General features: G+C 39.3%; 1 protein-coding gene and 2 long non-coding RNA genes across 10 annotated transcripts in view; 1 reads left to right on the top strand and 2 right to left on the bottom strand.

Annotated features, from left to right (window-relative positions):
- Positions 1–16: 16 nt before the first annotated feature.
- Positions 17–11832, bottom strand: LOC109827228. The gene is made up of 2 exons (XR_002243366.1): positions 11611–11832; positions 17–397 (listed from the first exon to the last, which is right to left on the bottom strand). It is a non-coding gene; the product is annotated as an uncharacterized LOC109827228 (long non-coding RNA).
- Positions 11833–13604: 1772 nt separating this feature from the next.
- Positions 13605–16306, top strand: LOC109827258. 5 transcript variants are annotated; one of them, XR_002243378.1, is made up of 5 exons: positions 13605–13793; positions 15036–15245; positions 15524–15609; positions 15681–16030; positions 16167–16306. It is a non-coding gene; the product is annotated as an uncharacterized LOC109827258 (long non-coding RNA). The 5 variants fall into 5 exon arrangements; XR_002243377.1 differs by having other exon boundaries at positions 15520–15609; XR_002243380.1 differs by lacking the exon at positions 15524–15609 and adding an exon at positions 14158–14213.
- A 4431-nt stretch (positions 16307–20737) lies between these two features.
- Positions 20738–23935, bottom strand: part of LOC109827257 (U-box domain-containing protein 33-like) — a 12960-nt gene continuing 9762 nt past the window's right edge. For 2 of the 4 annotated variants that reach the window (XM_020394235.1, XM_020394239.1), the window contains 2 exons: positions 22015–22740; positions 20738–21092 (listed from right to left, as the gene is read on the bottom strand). In XM_020394235.1, coding sequence (XP_020249824.1) covers positions 20901–21092; positions 22015–22740 — 918 coding nt within the window. In that variant the 3' untranslated portion in view covers positions 20738–20900. Of the gene's footprint in view, positions 21093–21469; positions 21528–22014; positions 22741–23935 lie in introns of all 4 variants that reach the window. The other 2 variants (XM_020394236.1, XM_020394237.1) reach the window with 2 other exon arrangements.

Below are 23935 nucleotides of genomic sequence, written 5' to 3'. Positions count from 1 at the left end.
CGAAACGTTGTATACATTTCTACTAGATACATTTCTACTAGTTACACTGATAAATTTGATACAACATGATACATTGGATAGTGCATTTGATACAATATGCACACAAATCATCTATATATACATAATATAGAAAATTCCATACAACACGATACATTAGATACTACTTGGTACATCATATTGCAGGCTGTAGTTGATTTGCCGTTTGGGTTGCAATGTGACATCAATGCGAAGATCTGATCGAATGCCAATAGTGGGGGATTCTCTCATGTATTTGATTGGAAAGTTAGTGTGCATTGACGAATGGTTTCTGATTGAGGGGTAGCTGTGCGTTACGTTAGGTGTGCCATTGATGATGGAATATATGTATCCCACCATAAAAATGTTACAATCTACGCTCCTGCACAAATAAATGTCACAATCAATGATTGCATGATAAGAAAATTTTATTAACTGTCAATTCTAACTTATCGTGCATTTCCAAAGCAAAATACATGAAAGTAATATCGAGAAATGCTAGCATAAGAGGCTTCATACCACTTTCAAAGGAATCATCTATAAGCTTTTATGCAATATCAATTCTAACTTATCGTGCATTTCCAAATCAAAATACATGAAAGTAATATCGATTTTGATGTCGTAATGCTTCGAATTATCAAAACCCACAAGAACAATAAGAATCTGAAGGACCACCAAGCAATAAGAAAATTAGAATTTTTATGTTACAACTCGTCACCATTCCCAACACCAACAAGTAAAGAGGGCTGACCATTGACAATGCTCTATGGAAGTTTGAGACCACCACATACGACTGCACTATTATTGATGCTCCTGGGCATCGTGATTTCATCAAGAACATGATTACCGGTACCTCTCAAGCTGACTGTGCAGTATTGGTTATTGACTCCACCGCTGGCGGTTTTGAGGTTGGGCAGACACGTGAGCACGCTCTTCTTTTGAGGTTGCCAGGCAGTTGGAATTAGAATTTGAGTAACCAACAATCATCAAAATCAAATATTGATAAGAGAGAACACTAAGCGTAAATTCAACAAACAGGTGGTGGGCAAAGAGTTGAACTAACCTGACTTGCAATGGAGAACAACATAACCCACCTCCTTCTGCCGAACCCACTTCCTTTGAGCGCCAAGGATCCTCACCATCGTCGTCGGCTTATGCGAAAGCAGCTCCTTACAAAGCCAATCGGTCTTCAACCTCCGCCATTACTCCGAGTGCTCCTCAAGCTCCGTCCACTGGCGGCAATGACAAGTGCTTCAGGTTGATGGGCGAACTACAGGGAGTCAATGTCGAAATCATTGGTGGGCTATTCATCTACTTCAAGGTCGACGGTGGTGGGTGACGTGGCGGCGAGGGGGGATAGGGGCAGTGGATGCAGAGGTTGAGGTTGATGGGCTTGAGGGAGGAGGGGAAGTGAAGGGAGGGAAGAGGAGGAGGTTGGTGGTAGTGGTTGAGGGGAAGTGAAGGGAGGGAAGAGGAGGAGGAGGGGAGAGGGAGAGATCTCTTCTGAGCTCAGATGGAGGAGGAGGGGAGAGGGAGAGATCAGTTGGGGATGAAGGGTAGTTTAGGATTTTTCAAATTTTTTGGATAAATACAGTACAAATAATGGGTGTATTGTACATTTGGGTTTAAAAATAAGTGGGATGTGATATAGTGGGTCTATTGATGTTTTGAAAAGTGAATGGGTTTTTAAATAAGTTAGGGTAAAACTTTGGGTTAAAAGAGGATTTTCCCTTATATATATTGTACATTATAATCCAAAGTGACAATCCAAAGTGACAATGATTGTGAGTTAAATAAATACGCAAAATGGGGGACACGCAAGATTTACGTGGTTCGACACAAACTTGCCTACGTCCACGGGCTGCTGCAGATCTTTCACTAAATGGAAGAAATTTCACAAGTGTTTTTCACACTCAAACTCACAACCCAATTTCACTCTGAAAATTGCTCATAATTTTCTCTCACAAAGACTTTTCTCTAAGCCTTTCTTTTTTCCATTTTTACTGGTGGGGCCCGTGGTGGGGCCCACACTCTTTTTTCCATTTTTAATCCTTGCGGCTTCCTTTCGGTGGCAGACATTTGACAAAAGAGAGTGTGTGGTGGCTTTTTCTTTATTTGTCAAAATAAGCAGCACCCCCCCCCCCCTTCTTTTCTTTGGCTGTTTGCTTCTGTCAATCAGCCCCCCCTTCTTTGACTAACAATCTCACACTTAAAGACTGATTTTAATCTGTCTTTACATCTCGATCTATGCAGCAGCTCTTCCCCATCTTGATACTATTGCAGGCCAACTGAAGCTTAACACAGCTTCAGTTTGTCAGTAGTCACCGTCTCTGTCAGCATGTCTGTCGGATTTTGAGCTCCACTGATCTTTTCAAGTTTCAAAATTTCATCTTCCATAAGTGACCGAATAAAATGATATCGCATCTGTATGTGCTTTGTTCTGGAATGAAAAGACGAATTCTTCGCTAGACGAATAGCACTTTGACTGTCGCAATATAAGACATTGTCTTCTTGTTTCTTGACATTGTCTTCTTGTTTCTTGCCTAACTCATCCAAGAAACTTTGAAGCCAAACCATTTCCTTGCTGGCTTCTGTAACAACGACATATTCTGCTTCACTTGTGGAGAGAGCAACTATCTTTTGCAGTTGAGAAACCCAACTCACTCCAGTACCTCATAGAGTATAGACATACCATTTAGTGCTATTTCTAATATCAACATTTCCTGCTAAATCAGCATCCACATAACCTGTTAATATTGTATCTTCACCTTTGAAACAAAGTGCTTTACCTGTGGTACCCCGTAGATATCTGAGTATCCATTTGACTGCTTCCCAGTGTACCTTGCCCGGATCATTTATGTACCTGCTAATAGCTCCCACTGCTTGAGCAATATCTGGTCTTGTACAAACCATGACATACATCAGACTTCCAATAGCTGAGGCGTACGAGACCTTCGCCATGTGTTCACGCCCTTCCTCTGTCTTCGGTGACTGATCTTTGGAAAGTTCGGTGACTGTTCTTTGGAAAGTCTGAAATGAACACCTAATGGTGTACTCACTGGTTTAGCATCTTTCATGTTGAACATGGAGAGTATTTTGTTGATGTACTCAACCTGTGATAACATCAAAGTCCTAGACTTTGTGTCTCTCTTGATCCTCATTCCAAGAATCTGCTTTGCAGCGCTAAGATCTTTCATTGTGAACTGCTTTGATAATTTTTGCTTTAAATTTGTAATCTCTTGCAGATCTGAACCTGCAACGCGCATGTCATCAACGTATAACAATAAAATAATAAAGCTATTGTCAAACCTCTTGATATAGCAACAATGATCTGCTTGGCATCTAGTGAAACCGTTGCTGCCCATAAACTGTCAAACTCCTTGTACCACTGCCTGGGAGCTTGTTTTAATCCATACAAGCTCTTTTTCAACCGACATACTAGATTTTCCTTGCCAGCCTTTATGAAGGCTTCTGGTTGCTTCATATAAATCTCCTCCTCCAAATCACCATGAAGGAAAGCTGTTTTTACATCTAACTGCTCAAGATGTAAATTCTCAGCAACTACAATTTTCAACACTAGTCTGATTGTAGTCAGTTTTACGACCGGGGAGAAAATTTCATTGTAGTCAATACATTCCTTTTGTTGAAAGCCTTTGATAACCAATCTTGCTTTGTAGCGCTTGTTCCCATCATGCTCTTCTTTGATCCTGTAAATCCACTTGTTATGAAGAGCTTTCTTACCTGATGGTAATTCAGATAAGTCCCACGTCTGATTTGACATGAGCGAGTCCATCTCATCTTGCATAGCAGACTACCACTTGTTTGAATCCTCCACCTGCATTGCTTCATCATAACACTCTGGTTCACCACTGTCAGTCAGCAACATGTAGTGCAAAGAAGGCTAGTAACGCTGGGTTGGCTTAGGAATTCTGGAGGAGCGTCTCACTTCTGGCGTGCTTGGTTCTTCTTGAACTGCTTCAGGACTAGTCTAAACATCATTTTCAGAAATCTCCTCAAATTCAGCAAATTCCTTTATTTCAGCTTTTGTACTGGAGCTACATGATTCTACAGTTGATCTGTCTTTGTACATCACATTCTCATTGAATATGACATCTCTGCTTATGATGATCTTCTGATTTTTATAGTTCCAAAATCGGTAACCAAACTCATCACCACCATAACCAACAAAAACACATTTGTTAGATTTGGCATCAAATTTACTTCTTTCAGCAGAATCTATGTGCACATAAGAGATACAACCAAAAATTCTTAAATGTGAAAGGTTTATCTCTTTTCTGCTCCAAGCTTCTTCCAGTATTCCACCATCCAAGGGAACCGAGGGTCCGTGGTTGATTAGGTAGGCTGCGGTATTGATAGCTTCAGCCCATAGGAACTTGGGCAAGTCGGCATGTAACCTCATGCTTCTGGCACGTTCATTCAAAGTTCTGTTCATGCGCTCCGCTACGCCATTCTGCTGCGGTGTCATGGGAACTGTTTTCTCCATCTTGATTCCATTGTTTGCACAACATTCTTTGAATCTACTGTCTTTGTACTCTCCTTCGTTGTCTGACCTCAACCGCTTTATCTTCAGACCAGTTTCATTTTCCACCATGACCTTCCATTTTTTGAAGGTATCAAAGACTTCTGATTTTTTTCTTCAAAAAATAGACTCATACCTTCCTTGTAGAATCATCAATGAATGTGACATAGTACAGTGAGCCTGCAAGAGATAAAACTGGAGATGGCCCCCATACGTCGGTATGAACCAATTCTAACCTTCCTGTCTTGGGTGTCTTGCCAATCTTTGCAAAACTAACTTTCTTCTGTTTGCCAAATATGCAATCCTCGCATAGGTTGACATCTACATTCTTCAGATCCGACAGCTTCCCTTTTGACAGAAGTGTCTTCATCCCTTTCTCGCTCATATGGCCAAGCCCTTGGTGCCATATGTTTGATTTTTCATCTGCATCTGTTACTGCAATAATATTCTCTAGGTTAGAGGTTACATAGAGAGTACCACTTTTCTTATCTCGAGCAATGATGAGTGCTCCTTTGGTAATCTTCCATTCATGATCCGAGAAGGTTGTACAATAACCCTCTCCATCAAGTTGTCCCACAGAGATCAAATTCTTTCTAAGACCAGGAATATGTCTTATTCCTTACAGCTTCCATATGGTCTGATTTGACAATTTTAATCGGATGCCTCCCTTACCAACAATCTTCAAGGTTTCATCATCTGCTAGATATACCTTTCCGAAATCACCACTGATGTAGCTCTCCATGATTTCTCGGCATGGGGTGGAGTGGAAGGATACCCCTAAATCAAAAATCCATGATTCAATCGGACTGTTGATGCTTAGAATCATAACATCACCTCCTTCCTCGGTCACATTGGCAAACTCCTGTGCGCCAGTATTTTTCTTTAGTGCCCGACACCCCCTCTTGAAATGACCCTTCTTGCCACAATTGTAGCACTTGAAATCTTTCTTTCCTGATCTAGATTTGCTCCTTCTAGATTTTGATCTACCGTGATTTGAACTTCTTTCTGAAGTTCTTCCCCTAGACTCCGTGTGTAAAGCTGAGGAGGTTGAAGCTTCACCTGATTCTCTCCATCGAATTTCTTCACTAAGAACCAGATCACGAAGGTCATCGAACTTCAACTTGTTGCTTCTCGATGAGCTACTCACAGCCATGACTGTAGCGTTCCAGCTTTCTGGTAGGGAAGACAAAAGGATCAACGCTCGAACTTCCTCATCAAACTTAATCCCAACTGAACTCAACTGGGTTGTGACTGTGTTGAGTTCATTGAGATGTTGAGCTACCGATGCGCCTTCTGTCATCCGCAAATTGAACAACCGACTCATTAAGTGAACTTTGTTTGAGGCAGAGGGCTTCTCATACATGCTGCGGAGAGCCGCCATAAGACCCGTCATGGTCTTTTCCTTTGCTATGTTAAAAGCAACATTACGGGATAGGGGTCAATCGGATAACTCCAAGGGCTTGTCTGTCGAGAAGAGCCCACTCTTCATCCTTCATATCATCTGGCTTACTTCCTGAGAGAGGTTGATACAGCTTCTTCTGGTACATATAGTCTTCGATCTGCATCTTTCAAAAGCCAAAGTCCGCACCATCGATCTTTTCAATTTTCACCTTTCCTTCATCTGTAGCCATCGCTCCCACTCGAATCTGGCTTCCTCTAGATTATTTTTGATAATTTTTATGAACCACCGTGTATTAGAACATTGCTGTCAACGAACAAGTATCGCCGACAAAATTTCACTATTCACAAAATTTACTATTCATGTGAATAGTAATCTTGCAGAAAAATTAACAGAAGTCACAACCAGAGCTTTGATACCAGTTGTTGAAAAATTACTCAGATTCCCCTATTGCCAGATTTAAGAGAAAGCGAAATAAATACGGAAAATGGGGGACACGCAAGATTTACGTGGTTCGGCACAAACTTGCCTATGTCCACGGGCTGCTGCAGATCTTTCACTAAATGGAAGAAATTTTACAAGTGTTTTTCACACTCAAACTCACAACCCAATTTCACTCTGAAAATTGCTCATAATTTTCTCTCACAAAGACTTTTCTCTAAGCCTCTCTTTTCTCTCTCTTACTCTTCTATAAGAGGAGTTGTTTCTGGGATGAGTTTTCCTTAAGAGTTTGGGGGCCTATTTATAGTGTTTGGAAAAATACTATGCACCAATGCTTTATTACTGATGGGGCACGTGGTGGAGCCCGTCCGTAGTGGGACCCACGCTCTTTTTTCCATTTTCTTGCAGCTTCCTTTCGGTGGTAGACATTTGACAAAAGAGAGTGTGTGGTGGCTTTTTCTTTATTTGTCAAAATAAGCAGCACCCACCCCCTCTTCTTTTCTTTGGCTGTTTGCTTCTGTCAATCAACCCCCCCTTCTTTGACTAACAGAACTACAATCACTGCTGCATTTTCCACTTTTAGCGACAGACAAATCCGTCGCTATAAGTCGATATTCCGTCGCTAAAACTTTTAGCGACGGAAAAAATAAAATTCCGTCGCTAAAAGTTAGACGCTATTACAGGGGTACCTAAAAATACTTTTAGCGACGGAAATTCCGTCGCTAAAAGTTAGCGACGGCTTAATCGTCGCTATTTTAAAAAATTAAAAAATTAAAAAAGAAATTAACGACGGATTTTTCGTCGCTAATAAAACTTTAGCGACGGTTAATCCGTCGCCAAAACTTTATTAGTGACGTCACTTCCGTCGCTAATATATTTTTAAATTAGGCAGGTAAGATTTCGTGCATGTTTTCCGTCGCTAAATGAACATTTAGTGACGGAATTTCCGTTGCTAAAATCAATTTTAGCAATGAAATTTCCGTCGCTAAAAGTTAAAAAAAAGAAATTTGGAAAATATTTTGAAAATTGAAAAAACCCTGTACAATATCGATAATAATTTTTAAAAACCTGTTCAATCATCAGTATAATATTCAATCTCACGCAAATATCACATCTTACGCATATATCACACATTTAATTCAATAAAAGCAAGTAAAAGTTTCTCGAGTACATAATAAATATTGTTTATACAACACGAGAAATTGTTTTCAAAGTTATATTAAGGACAATCAATCCTCCTGATCATCATCATCCTCATCCTCAACACCAGCCGCATTATGACTACCCCCGGCTACACCTTGTGATGAAGTCCCGGCCTGTAAATATAAATCAAATATTAACAAGTGTGTGTAAACGTTAATAAGAGTGCAAATATAAATATACTACAACACAACACCACAACATCACAACACAACAACACAACACCACAACACAACACACAACACTACACCATCACAACACAACACAACACTATACTGCACGTCACATCACCACACATCACACCACAAATCCTCCAACCTCACCCACCAACCAACAACACTCCCCCTCGCCCTACCCCTCCCCCTCAACCACCACCACAACAAAATCCCCACTCCCCATCCTCAACCACGACCAAAGCCCCCACCCACCAACCAATCACACTCTACACACCCCCTCCCCCTTACGCACGCATACACCATCAACACCACCATCACATAAAAAATATTATAAGGATATATTTTGATGTTTGTGTTAGGGTTAGAGTTAGGGTTTGTGTGTAACAGTTTGTATCAGTGTGTATCAGTATGTACGATATAATCTAAATAAAAAAAAAGCAAAGTATATATATTACCTGTGACGACATAAACCGTCTTCTATATGCCTCCTGAGCCTCCTGAGGCAGAGTCGACATGAATTGTGTGAACTCCAATACGGTCTATTCCCGGCGCCTCCGTTCTTCCTCTGCAACCCGCTGATATGTTGTTTGCTGCAACTGCCAATCTTCAATCGCTTTTAATCGCTGCTCCATCGAGTCTTGATATGAACTGCTTCCTGGTGTTCCTTGTGGTGCTGCAGACTCGTAGGTGCTACTAGACTCGTGCGGCCTCTGCTCGGATCCTCTCCACCGGTATCTGTTCTTCCGGTCCAATGACCGTCTCGATGATGGACCGGGCAGGAGTGTTAGAACAGACCTGAGACTGAGTCAATTGCTCCTGTACCTTGGCATGTAATTTCTCTTGCGATATATCAAAACAACCCAGGCAAATCGACTTACTAATGATGCATTGATATGAAATTGAATATATAAATGAACTGCTACTTACAGCCAGATCCTTATTCTTTGCTTTCTTCTCTTCATCGGCGTAATTCGGGCTCTAGGAAGTCAGAATACAATCTGCAAAATGTCTGAGATCTCCCCTTCCCTATTTTATTCAAATATATCATTAACCCATAACACATAAATTATACTCAACGTAAAAGCTAATATATTATATACCTCAAGCTCTAATTGATGATAATGCTGGCTGAATGTCCTGGAGCCCCCGTGATGCTCGTAAGTGCGAGGCGCGTTGCGATTCCTCCTTGCTATTTCAGCTTGAGCCTGCAAAACAATGTCAATTCGAAACAATATAGAAATTCAAACAATAAATTAAAAATATAAACTTTAATAATACCTGAATTTCAGCAGTGTCCCAGTAACTGCAAAGTGCAAAAAAATCTACTCCATCCACACGCTCGGCAAGATGCCAGAATCGCTCCTAATCTTCTGTTATTTGCTTACAAGGATAGAAAATTGACCCGCTTAGCGACCGTAGAGGGTTTGTGTCAGAGTAGGCTAAGAAAGCTTCTATCCCATCCTTGTACCGGGTGTCTAGATGTCTTCGATCACGTGGTATGCTCATGAACGATTTGTCAGGAACTGTCCGCATCTATAATTTAAAAATTAATGGAAGTGAGCATATCCCGACATATATCATTTTAATTTAGGGATGTAAACGTGTGTTCAGAGGACCGCATGTGTGACCGGCTGTCAGAGGAATGCTTCTATCCCATTAGGTATGTAAACGTGACGTGTATATGTATTTACGTGTGTTCAAGTGTACTTTTAATTCGTCAAAATTTTGGCAGCACCTACCCGCTGTTCTCCGAGTACACTATAGTGGGAAGGATATACTCATGTATATCCCTTCGCAATTTGTACACGGAGAACAACGAGTAAGCATCGCCGAAAATCTGACGAAAAGAAAGTACATAAGAACACAAGTAAATACATATACACGCCATGTTTACATACCTAACCCGTCCAAACTGGACAGATCCAATAAATATTTATATATAAGCCCCCTCTCACATACGCGTACAAAAAAGTTATCGGACCGAACAAGATGGTCTCGTATCCGCCAACGATCCTGTACGCGTATGTGACAAGTAAATAAAGAGATTATATATAGTATTTATTGGACGGGGTATTCTACGGCTCAAAAATATGAGTGTACGGTGTGTGTAGTTTCTATGTAATTAATGATATAATAGTTACGCTAACCCATTATCGATCCTCACCCTCACCCCCACCCTCACCCTCACCTAACCCTAAACCTAACCCTAACCCTCAACCTCACCATCACCCCCACCCTCACCATCACCCTCACCTAACCCTAACCATCACCCTCACCTTCACCCTCCCCTAACCCTAACCCTATCATTAACCCTCAAACTCACACCCACCCCTCACCCTCACCCCACCCTCACCTAACCCTAACCCTCACCCCCACCCTCACCTAACCCTAACCCTAACCCTTACCATCACCATCACCCCCACCCTACACTCCTCTAACCCTAATCCTAACCCAAACCCTAACCCTAACCATAACCCTAACCCTCACCCCCACCCCCACCTAACCCTCCTCTAACCCTAATCCTAACCCTAACCCTAACCTAAAACCCCAACCCGTCGCCTAAACCCTAACCCTACCCTAAACTCTAACCCCTAATTAAAATTAATTATAATATATTATAATTTCATCAATATGAATATTTTTTATTACGCGCGTTTGGGGTTTTTTGCCATAATTTTTTTACCAAATTAAAATCTATAATTATAAAATTAAAATTTAAAATTGCCAAAATAACAATGCAATCCCCCGCTTCAATCTATTTCCTTCGCCTCTCCCTCTCCTCTCGCTCGGCCCGACGCGCGGCCGTTGCCCCCGGCTTAGCTGCCGGCAGTCGGCGACGAGAGAAGCGGAGCAGAAGGACGCAGATGAGCAGCGGGAGAGAAAGAGGAGATAGAGATGAGGGGCGTATACCTTGCAGAGACTGAGGGGGGGAGAGAGGCGGTGCGGCGGATGAACGCGGAGGCCGACCAGCGGGCTGCGCGACCAGAGGGGGAATGAGGAAGAAGGGGGCGGCGGATTCGGAACCAGGGGCGGGGGGGCCGTGGGGGGGGGGATCGCACAAGCGCGGCGGGTTCAAGGGGGGGGACGGAACAGCGGGGGGGGGGGGGAATTGAGGAGCAAGGGTTCGGACAGGGGGGGGGGGAACCAGGTTATTTATTCGGGCGCGGGCTGCCCAAATTTTATTTTATGCCCTAAACAGTTTTTAGCGACGGAAATTTCGTCGCTAAAAACTATTTAGCGACGAAAAATAATTTTCGTCAAAAAATATTTTAGCGACGAATGTATTCCGTCGCTAAAATCTAATATTCCGTCGCTATAATTGTTTTAGCTACGGAAAAATAGCGACGGAATTATCCGTCGCTATAAACTAACTAATCCGTCGCTATTTTTCCGTAGGTAAAACCTCCTTTTCTACTAGTGAATAGCATCCGCCGTCTCATCTATATTTAATCTGAAATATTTGGACTATTTCATTATAAACGACTAAGTAGAAACCCCTCATAATTTTAAACCAGGCACCTCACTATTTTATTTTAAACAACAAAGTCCTATTAAATAGAAGAAAACATCTTTCTCTTCTCTTTCTAGCACCATTTGTGCAAAGAACAGTCACTGAAACTAAACTTTCAACTCTTCAATCGCTTGACTTGGTCATTGATGACCAAATCAACCACGATTTCTCTGTTGAGAGAATGGTGAAGAACGTGAATCATGGGTAGTTGAGAGAAAATCTCTCATGGGAGCGGATCTGAGAGGTAGAGATGATGAGTTAAGCCCCTATATAAGAAGGACCATTCTCCTTGAGAAAATATAACGAAAATTAAAGAAAACCCACTTACCCATTACCGGAGCCCCTTAAAAATCTGTTCTTTCTTCTTCCTTAAGTTCAATCACTGGTATCAGAGCCAAGTTTTCTCTCTCCATTTTTCTAGTTCTTGAAGAAAGAAGCACCCTGTTGAAGAAGAAGAAGAAGGAGCATTCGACAGAAGAAGTAAAGAAAGCATTCAAGCTAGCCTACTAGGCAAGTTTTGTCACATTTTTTTAATTTGTTAAGGCTACATCCCTTTTGCTTTTCGGTCCTACATCCAATCTACAACCAGCAGTCTATCAACCAGCCCCCAAAAGCCTACTCTATATCTAGCTAGCAGACCTTCCTCCATTATTTTTTCGGTTCTACATCATAGCCTCTCCAACTCATTATCATTTCTAGAGCCGGTCCTAGATCTAGCCTACATCTTTCATAGCCATTATTTCCTGTCACATCCTATTTTTTCTCAAAGCCTGACATTGTGATGGGGAGAAGTGGGCTGTAAAAGAAAGGACGTTCGCTTTTGCATGTAGGCCTACTTGACGTTGTGCTGTTTGCTGGCCCGGCTGTTCCAAGTTGATCTGCTCCAAATCCAGTTAGAAACGACGCCGAACCTTCGACAAGTGCTGATCCAATCAACACCGTTGAGTGACAATCTCGCTCAAATTGGAACTTCTTTCATCAACTCGAAACAACCAGGTTCATTTTTATTCATTTATTTATTTAGCTTTATTATATTTTAGTATAATTGTCAAAATATCAACCTTATACATATTTTAAAATTGAATTTAGTTTTAGTTCTTTACCGAATGGCTAGTAAACTCGTTCTATCAGAACTAGGGAAAATTAACAAATTTAATGGCAGTAATTATGATATGTGGCATAGAAAAATAGGATATGCTCTTATTCATGACAACATTGATGATATAATCGAAACCACTGCTCCAACCCTTACTGATAAATCAACACCTGAAGAAAAGAAATGGTTTGAGCAGTGGAAGTCGAAAGACAAAAAGGCGAAAAGTTTTATGCTCATGTTCATGGAAGATAATTTAATCAAAGTTTTTGAAACTTATAAAACTTCCATGGACATGTGGAATGCAATAAAAGAAAAATACGACACTGCTTCTGAAGTTAACATTCAACTCCTCTTGCATAAGTACAATTCTTGTCGTATGCAAAAGGGAGACAATGTCGTAGAACATATAAATAAAATGATTATCATGGCTAAGGACTTATCCACTCCTGGGACCGAAATCCCAGAAAGAATGCAAGTGGCAACCATTTTGAATAGTCTTTCGCCTTCACTTGCTGTGGTTGCCACCACGTTAAGAATGAATCCTGTCATTAAGTCTGTCACTGATCTTCCTATGCACTTAGCGATAGAACATAACTTAATAGTCAGTAGGAAGGAACCAGAACTGAATATGGTGCAGCAGGAGCTGAATTATGTCCGCCAGAGGTATAATACTAGAAGCTATAAAAACATTGGTCCTAGTAAACCACAACCGCGAGGACCAAAGTCACAGCAGTTCAAGAGAAAGAAAGTACCCCGCGGAGCCTGCTACAATCACTACAAGAAATTGGGTATTTAACGACCAAAATTAACGAAGGGATCAGTTAACCGTCATTAATGTGTGTAAAATAACGACGGTTTTAAAGCCCTTCATCGAGTTATCACAATTAATAGAGAAACGATGTGAGATAGGATAACAGTTTTCTAATCCCTTCGTTGATTTGATTCTAATACCGTCGTTATTGAGTCTCCTGAAAGGCGAAGGAGTATATTACCTTCATTAATAGGTCTCCTAATCATAACAGGATTATTTAATCAAAATAGTATAAATAATGCAAACCCAAACCCAAACCTCCTCTAACCGCAACCAATAAACAAATTAATAAACCCTAATAACAAAAACGCGAACTGTTCATGCTATTCGTCCCTATTCTTCCGCCGTCATCTCGTGTCAGCGTCGGCCAGCACCGCCCCCCACGCCAGCGCCTCCTGCGTCGGCCAGACCTCACGCCAGGGCCTCCTGCGTCGGCCAGAGCCCCAATCGCCAGCACCACCAGCATCCCCCCTGCCTTGCCAGCGCCGCCACGAACGCCCAGATCCGTCGTCGCCCCATCATTACCTTAGCGCCACCCCAACGCCGGTGTCTCCCCAGCACCTCAACATCACCGCCCCAGCCCATCGTATCCCAAGGATCAACGGTAAACTCTGGCTGCACGTTTTGTTTAGTGTATTTGCACTTAAGTTTTCTGTTAATTAAAAATTACATTGAAGTTCTGTTGTATTTAGGATTGTTCACTTAATTTTGTAGGAATCAGACCTGGTATAACCTTAGTTGGACTCAAAAATATGAAAATTAGTTTAGCTTCAATTTTTTTTGACGAATAGCTTTTTCTGGTAATAACGTGGAAATTTCTGGTTTATAGTTCGACTCATGAGGTTTAGGTCATTTAATTTGGTTACAAAGAAGTCACATAGGATGTAGCTTGGAGGAATTGGGAAAATTTTTTGATGGTGTCAACTATCATGTTTTAGCTATTAGAAAATCTTTATTTTGCAACGCAGAAAGGAGGTAGGCAGAAGCTGCTCGTATTAGGGAGAAGTATCCTGATAGAATTCTTGTAAGTGTTACTACATTGTATTTATATTGCATAGCTTTTAAATTTGCAAACAAACGTGAAGCACAATGCATTATAGGTAATTGTTGAGAAAGCAGACACGAGCGACATACATCTCGGAAATTGATAAGAAGAAGTCAGCCCTCGTTTTAATTTCACTTATTCCTAGAGCATTAAGTTTATTTCGAACAATCATTCTGTAGATGTCTATCTTTATGCTGAATTTTTTTTTGATACTCAAAAGTGGCGTTGCCTCAATTAAATCCAAGGCTATGACTCCGTAATACAGTAATTTGGACCACCTTTATTTGTCGCATATTTTTTATTGATCTTATTTTCTTTTATCCTTTTGTTTCCCCTCTTAGCCGGTAGTGCCAGTCAACCAACTTGTAAAATCTAAGATTCAGTAATGAGACACTAAACAAAACATGCAGCCGATAATTCTTAAAACTCTCATTATGTTTATCTGTCACATTATGTTTATCTTGATTCTAACATATGATATGATGTATGCAGCTGATAATTCTCAAAAGAAAAAAAATCCACCTCGTGGTAGTAATAAGTGTCTAAAGTTGAATAATTTGTCACAGTGGGGGAAGATCATTACTTTTTATCAGAATAGAGCTATTTAACCAGAATTTTCACGATATCTTAGAATTATTATTCGTGATAGAAATATTTGCCCAGTAGCTGTGAGAATTGGGCCAAAATACCACAACAAAATAAAGATCATATATGGGCATCCATTAAGGTACTTTGAAATTTAATTTTTTGCAATTGGTCTTTAATTCTTATAAATTATATTTCGATTCAAATTTGATATAGGATAAGTTTGATGCCGAGGACATGGAGCAAAAGAGAGATTCAGTAATGAGACACTTGAGCGATTTGTGGAATAAGTGGCGTGGTGACATGCACAGGAAATATGTGAAAGAAAATTCATTGCAAGTTGCATTTAGAAATAAACCTGCAGAAGTGAGTGTTGATGACTGAGATTGGCTAGTTAAGGAATATTATTTTTCTTAAAAATTTCAGGTATTAATCTCCTAATTTTATTTATTTTGTTATATGTATATTGCTGGATTATTAAAATTATCTTTTAATCTTGATGTATAGAAAACAAGCTAACAAAATACACTTAACAGAGGCAAAAGAAAGATGCTCCACCACACGGATAGTAAACCCTTTAGACAAACTGCGTGGGACTTGATATACATTAAAAACTAATTTCCTATTTATTTAAAACTACTTTGTTTTTTAGTTTGATGTTGCACTCATTTTTATTTAATATTTGAATAATGGTGGCAAGTCAGGAAATCCATCCGATGTGACAAAAATGTTCCATAAAATCTGAAAGAAAGCTAATGAAACACTAGATAGTGGAGATCAAGATAAATATGTAAGTAGAATATGTCTTTAAGTTTGATAATAATGCATTATAGTACTAACATATGAATTTAATTTTTATAGGATGAAATTGTCCAAGTCAAACAAGCAAATCCTTCACTTTCAGACATTGTAATAGTTGAGAAAATCTGGGGAAGCAATCTCATGATCACATTACTGTATTTGGTGACGAGACTACTTTGAAAGATTTGAGAGGACCACTCCCTAGTCAATCTGATCTGGAAGCACGGGTTATAGAAAAAAAGAGAAAGAACCAGATGATTCAATAACGCTTAGATGAGCAGGAGCAACAACAACATCAATAACAACAAATGATGTCTGACTTAGAGTCATAAGTGAAAGCTATACATGAACTTTTTTTTAGGCAACCATCTTCATTGACTCCTCAAACTCGAGAAGATGTGTAAGACTAGGTAATCATTTTTTGTAAAATATCTTATATACTTTTATGATTGACTACTTGCACTAGAGAAAATACGATTTTTACTTAATAAGATAATATTTGTTTAATTGATATTTCTTAATTATGTAATTTTTTTAATTTTTCAGGCTATCCATGCAAGATTAAGAGATGGGGGGTAGCTCGAGTGTTCTTTTGAACATGATTAGAGATGAAAGGATGTGTCTTTTCCAGACTTTTATTTTAATTTGTTTTAGATAGTTTCACGTATTTTTCTTTGGAACAATTGAGATATTAACTCTTGTTATTATTATTGAATATTTGAGGATGGTGAAATTTTATTTTTTTGATGTTATTAATGAATGTAATTTTTATTTTCCCTCTTATTCATTATTGGGTATTTTTAATATATTTTTATTGTGAATCTTAGTGTCAGGTTGGGAATAATATGATAGTTGACTATGAACGGAAAAATTATTATTAATGTATATTAGAAATTTGTAGTGTGCAATGACGGTTTTATAAACCGTATTTGGTTCATCAACGAAGGGAAAGCACCGTCGTTGATGGGTTATTAATTACCCATTATGAGGATTTTTACGACGGTATCCAACCGTCATTAATTAGTCTTCAACGATGGGAAAATATCCCCATAACTAATGATAACGACGGGAAAATATCCCCGTAACTAATGGTAACGACGGGAAAATATCCCGTTACTGATGGTAACGACGGGAAAATATTCCCGTCATTGATGGTAACGACGGTGATAATTACCGTCGTAAATATTAATGACGGTAATATGTTCCGTCGTTATAGACTCTATAACGACGGATAGTATATCCCTTCGTAACCCTTTAGCGAAGAGGGCTTCAACGACGGGTGACGAAGGGATTTTTCCCCGTAGTTAGTATACAATAACGAAGGTTTTCAGCTCTTTAACGAAGGGAAATCCCTTCGTTAAAGACCCAATTTCTTGTAGTGAATTGTGAAAAGTTCGGGCATTTCAAACCTAATTGCCCACAAGGTGAAAAGCAGGAGAATAAGGGAGGCTATAAGCATCCAGAATAAGGGGATACTAGCAAAAGAGAATTCGTCGGTGTGACGGAATGTAATGCTGTGATGACGGATATCAGTGGTTGGTGGATTGACTCCGGTGCAACTAGACATATCGCAAAGGATAAGAAAGGAGTCATAGAATTCACCGAGCTTAAGAAAGGAGAACAGAGAATCTATATGGGAAATAATACCTATCTTGATGTAGAAGATATTGGTTCATATAGATTGGATCTTGGGGACAGTATTCTTGTCCTCAAAGATGTGTTCTATACGCCAGGAATTCGGTGTAATCTGATCTCTGTTCCCAGCTTAATGAAGAAAGGACTAGAAGTTAGGTTCTATAATAACAGAGTTTCTATAGGCAAGAATAATAAAGTGTATGCTATGGGAAAATATGTGCCCGAACATAAATTATGCATTCTTCCAATAGTTTGTAATAATTCTGATAATGAAATTTCGAATTTGAACTACTTGTTCTGTTATATTTCTGAGTCTGAATTGTGGCATTCTAGATTAGGACATGCTAGTATTTAAAAAATGAAAGAAATTATCAGAATGAACTTGTTTCCTGCACTATCTAATGCTCAATTATCATTATGTGAACATTGTTTAACTGGTAAAATAACTAGAAAACCTTTTATTGGCGGACACAGAGCCAATGAACTTTTAGGGTTGATACACTCGGATATTTGTAGAAAACCTTTTATTGGCGGACACAGAGCCAATGAACTTTTAGGGTTGATACACTCGGATATTTGTGGTTCCCTAAGTGTCAAAACTCATAGTAATAAAGAATGTTTTATTACTTTTATAGATGATTATTTCAAGTTTGCACACGTCTATCTTATATCTAGAAAATTAGAAGCTTTTGACTGCTTTAAGAGATATAAGACAGAAGTCAAAAACCAACTTGGATTGAAAATCAAAATTTTGAGAACTGATAGAGGTGGAGAATATAACTCTAAAGAATTTGAGAGTTATTGTATTCAGCATGGAATTAAAAGGCATACAACAATGCCATATACGCCACAACAGAATGGTGTTGCTGAAAGAAAAAACAGAACATTACTTAATATAGTTAGATACATATTGTCTCATTCTGGTCTCTCTAAAAACTTTTGGGGAGAAGCATTATTAACTACAAACTATATTTTAAATAGAATTCACACTAAATCAGTTGTATCTACACCTTATGAATTATGGAATGGGAGGAAAGCTAATTTGAGTCATCTCAGGAAGTGGGGATCTATAACCCATGTTCTCATTCCATGTAAACTTTGAGATAAGTTGGATTTTAAAACAATAAAGTGTAGATTCATAGGGTATTCAGAAAAGTTAAAAAGTTATAAGTTCTATAATAAAGAAAAAGGAGTCATTGAAAGCAGAGATGCTACATTTCTAGAGAATCTAGAGGAAGAGGAACAAGTTCGAGAGGAAACAAAACCTCTAACTGTAATAGATGATGATTATTACAGTGTTGTTCCCACTATGACCCTGATATTGTGAATGAACTTAACCTTAAAAATGATAAAATACCTATGAAAAATAATGTACATAATCAACCGGTTGTAGGCAACAAAAGGCCAAGAACACAACCTTCATGGATGGATGATTACTATTTATATTCATGTGAGCCATCATGTTTCTCGGTAGATACAAATATAGAAGAACAAGATCCCTTAACTTTTTTTTGATGCGATGAAATCGCATGAATCAGCTTTATGGCTAGAATCTATGAGAGAAGAACTTGATTCCATAGAAAAAAATAAGGTATGAGAGTTATGTGATCTACCAGAAAATAGAAGCCATAGAATGCAAATGGGTGCTCAAAAAAAAAATATCGTGTTGATGGATCTATTGATAAATTCAAAGCACGGTTAGTTACCAATGGTTATAACCAGAAGGCAGGAATAGATTTTCAGGAGACGTATTCTCCTGTAGCTAAATTTGCATTAATTAGAATTATTTTGGCTATTGTTGCATATTTTGATTTGGAGTTATTCCAAATGGATGTTAAAACTGCATTCCTTAACGGAGAGTTGAAGGAAGCAATATATATGCAACAACCTGAAGGTTTTCAGGTGAAAGAACAGGAACATAAAGTTTACAAATTAATAAAATCTCTATATGGTTTAAAACAGTCTTCTAGACAATGGTATCTCAAATTTTATGATGCAGTTACTAAACTTGGTTTTATTCAAAGTAAATTAGATAATAGTGTATATGTCTTGAAAAGTGGGAGCAAGTTTACTATATTATCCTTATATGTGGATGATATACTGCTCGCTGAAAATGACATAGAAATGTTGAATAAAACCAAGGCAGATCTCAACGAAAAGTTTGAGATGAAAGACATGGGAGATGCATCATATATTATTGGAATTCAAATAATTCGAGATAGAAAGTCTAGAATGCTAAGTTTAAACCAAGAAAAATATTTAAGATCAGTTCTTAAAAGGTTTGGAATGAAGAATTCCAATCCGGCACCAACTTCGTTGGTTATGGAAAAGAGATTATGTAAAGAGCAAAGCCCTGGAGAGAGGCAAAAGCCATTAGATATTCCTTATGCTCAAGCAATTGGAAGCTTGATGTATGCAATGTTGTGCACCAGACCTGATATAGCTTATGCTGTGAGTCTAGTCAGTCGATATCAAAGTAATCCAGGACCAGCACATTGGGAAGCTGTTAAAAGGATTATGAAGTATATCAGAGGTACATTGACTCATAGGTTAGTTTATCAAGCTGATTCACTTGAACTCATCGGTTATTCCGACGTTGATTTTGGAGGTGATAAAGATGATGGAAAGTCCACTTCGGGACACTTATTCATCTTTGGAGGAGGAGCTGTTTCTGAGGTGATAAAGATGATGGAAAGTCCACTTCGGGACACTTATTCATCTTTGGAGGAGGAGCTGTTTCTTGAAGTAGCAAGAAACAATGGTGTGTTGCTAGATATACGCAAGAAGCTGAATATATAGCTTGCAGTATGGCAACTACACATGCTGTCTGGATAAGACAGTTTTTGATTGATCTTGATCTCAATTTGTTGGAAGGACCTATTGATATTTATTGTGATAATCAAGCAGCAATTAGCTTAATCAATAGTGGTGCGAATAGCTCCAAAGGAAAACATATTGAGATCCAGTATCACTATATTCGAGATATTATAGAAAAAAAAAGTCAAAGTGACTTATATCCCTACTATAGATATGATTGCTGATCCTTTGACAAAAGGAATACCAACGGAATCTTTTATCAAACATGTAAGTTTGATGGGACTTAGGAATAAATAAGTTTAAGTAAAATTTCATGAATAATGAAATAAGAACTACTCTCTACGGATAGTGGGAGTAATGGTAAGCAGAAACATCCGATCTCACGGATAGTGGGAGGCATGTCACTTGGTTAATTTGGTCAAGTGGGTCAAGTGGGAGATGTTAGCTTGACTTGGTCATTGATGACCAAATCAACCACGGTTTCTCTGTTGAGAGAATGGTGGAGAACGTGAATTATGGGTGGTTGAGAGAAAATCTCTCATGGGGGCGGATCTGAGGGATAGAGATGATGGGTTAAGCCCCTATATAAGGAGGACCATTCTCCTTGAGAAAGAAAGACAACCGAGCTCAATAAAATACAAAATCCCATAAAATTTCCTTTCCACTTCTACTGATATTTCCTTTCTCGCAACCCTTTATATACACAATCGGGTTACACTTTATATAGAATACGCAACTGATATGCAATGCATATAGCACAAAAATCCATCACCAAACTAATATCTGCAGTAGAACAAAATGAACAAAAAGGAAGAAAGGCCAGTACTACTACAACTGAGGATGAAGCTGAAGCCACTCTTGAATAGCTGATCTAAGAGCATGGTTTGGGATAAGCTCGCAATTAGAAAGCGTTAGATTCGTCATCGGAGAAGTTTTGTGCCCGCTTTCGATCCAACCCTTTAATGCCTCAGCTTCATATGTGAATCCATCAGCAGCAATGTGTGGATCTCTCATGATCTCCTGGAAATCATGGCTCAAAAGTTAATCCTATTCACCTTTTTTTTTTGCATAGGGGCACAAAACAAGTTTAATGAGAAGCTAACATTAGGAAATGATGGTTAAACATATGAGATGTGTGATGCACATCGAAGAAAAATTAGAGTGATGATTTAAACTTTTAACTGTGAAATTTACAAGTTTTCTCAGATAGACAGTTCAAAGTAAAAATCACAATCAAAATTTGACAAGAATGCATTGATCTAAGCATTTCGATTAATTTTGTGTGTTGATAATCCATGAAAAGCAATTAATGTGAATTACAGTATCAAAAGTAAAGAAGATAGAGGTGTCTATAAGCCAAGAAAAATAAGAAAAGCGACGTAATCGAACATTCTAACCTGAGTGTTTTTGTAATTAATCTTCCCAACCTTGCCTCTGGGCTATCAAAAATCTGTGCTTTTGCCACCAAAAATACTCTTAAATTAGAGAGATGTTAAATGTAAAAACTTAAGCTTAGTCTTTTTAAAAAATCCACTGTCACAGCCTTGGACCTATGTAGATCCAGTTCCAGAAAATGATGTATAGCTGTAATTATTTTATTTCATCAATATGTCATCGCGTAGGAGAGATGAAAGTTTCATACTAAGACCTCCTTTCTATACGCACAACAAGTATTATGCTAAAAAGATTTTTTGCACAAATATGTGAAGATCTGTCAAAATCCTTATTTTTGAACAGCTTAAGTGTGACTTGACCCCTCCTCACCCCCCACCCCCACCCCCTACCAAAAAAAAAAGGCAAAGGGGGATTTCAAGATTCCCTTGGTATTTCGGAGTCAAAATGAATCATACAGGAAACCATAAGCCTACTACTCAAACAAGAGCCAAAACTCAAAACTAAAATTATTCAAATGGTTTGATTTCAAGCTCAAAAGAGAACTAACCTGAAATATTGGGCAAATGAAATAGTTCGGTGCCGGTACATTACCCTCCACAACCGAACCACACAAATTTAAGGACACAGGTAAAGAAGTAATCTTCATCATAGGCTCAAGCACTCTCCAAACGTCTCCAATCAAATCCGGCCGGTTCTTTCTATTAACCTCACAACACCTCAAACCTAAGTGAGCCAGTTGCTTAGCCTGCACAAAAGGCCAATCCCCTGCAGTAGGATCTATAATCCCATCCAAAACTCCCTTTTCTAATGCTTCCTTCACTTTCTTAACAATTTCCGACGCTGGTTTCCCCGTCAAAAGTCTTAAAACAATGACACCAAAAGAGTAGACATCAGAGCTCGGTGTTAGCTCTCCAGTGCTTAAGAACTCAGGATCCATATACACAAATGTTCCCTTTGGATCGGTGCGATGGCAAATACCAAAATCTCCGAGCTTGCTTACGAGGTTAGAATCAAGAAGTATGTTTTTGGGGCTCAGATCTCCATGAACCACTGGTTGAGGTTTGTGGGAGTGGAGGAAGATTAGAGACGAGCAGATTTCGGAAGCAACACGAGTTCGAACTTGCCACGTGAGAGGGGGTGTGTTGTTTTTGCAGACGAGACGGTCTTCTAAGCTTCCATTGGGGAGAAATTCATAAATGAGAGCCCGGGCTTGTGAGCATACTCCGATGAGTGTGACTAGGTTTGGGTGTCTTATTCTACTGAGAACCTCAACCTGCAGTTGTATATAGAGAGAAAATTTTTATATCTTCCAATAGAGCATGTACGTACTTGTGTGTAATATCAAGAGATATGAGATATTAATGGCCCTGATCAAAGTGCATTAAACTTTCTGCACTCAGGGTACTATTTAGCTTACTAAATAACATTTACAACAGAATATAGTTAATGTTATAGAATGTTGGGCAAAAACTGAGTGTCACAGAAATAAGAACGTTTCACGATGGTCTTGTAGATATACCCTTAGTAGAACCGAATTAGTGCGTTAATAGCAGAATTAAGAATATAGTTATGTTGTACGAATATTGGGCACAAATTAGTGCGTTTGTAGTTGGAGATTACACCAATTTAAGATAAATGAGATAGAGAAGCGATTGAGATGATCTGGTTGTTGTGCGCCGCGGAAGCCCTAAATTGACAAATCGAAGGCACACACAAGACAATAGTAGACCACAAAAAAGAGAGAGGATTATTGTACTAGTACACTGAACTAAGCCATTGGCCTTGGTACACGACCATTATGGGTAGATACCCTCACCAAACAAGAACCAACCAATGAAACCTTTCCGAACAAAAACTTCCAAAATCCAAACCACGGACGCTCTGAATCCGACTTTGTTGTGCGCCAGAGGAAGCCCTAAATTGACAAATCGAAGGCACACACAAGACAATAGTAGACCACAAACCCAATCGCACAAGCGCAACACAATCAGCAAGCCACAAAACAAGATCATACGTGGCTTCGCCAAATGCCTACCTAGTCACGGGCAAGGAGAGGGAAGCTTTTACTATTCAAAATCAAAAGGGGGAGTAACAAGTTAGGGTTACAAATCTTACCCAAAACCCCTCAAATAAGACCAAAAGATCTCTCAAATAGACATCCAACAATAGAAGCCCCTCAAATCTCCCTTTGCTCAGCTCAAAATCGCCCAAACTCTAACCCTAAAACGAGTTTAGCGGTATTTATACAACTCCAAGCGAAACCGGTCTGGAACACTGAACCACACTGAAACCCGCTTCGTCGAGTCGACCGCAGTCGAGCTCGACCGCCGACACATTCACAGGATCGACCGAAAACGCCGGTCGACCGAACCCCTCCAGAGAACTCCGCGCAAAAGAATCCAAGAGAGGCCGTCGGTCCGACCGGGCGGCTGCGACCGAGCTCCTGTGGCAACGAATCCGGTAAGAAA

This window comes from Asparagus officinalis, unplaced genomic scaffold (assembly GCF_001876935.1).
Source record: "Asparagus officinalis unplaced genomic scaffold, Aspof.V1 AsparagusV1_Un95, whole genome shotgun sequence".
NCBI lineage: Eukaryota > Viridiplantae > Streptophyta > Magnoliopsida > Asparagales > Asparagaceae > Asparagus > Asparagus officinalis.
Note: the sequence above shows the minus strand (reverse complement) of the source record. Positions and strands in the feature narration are given on the sequence as shown.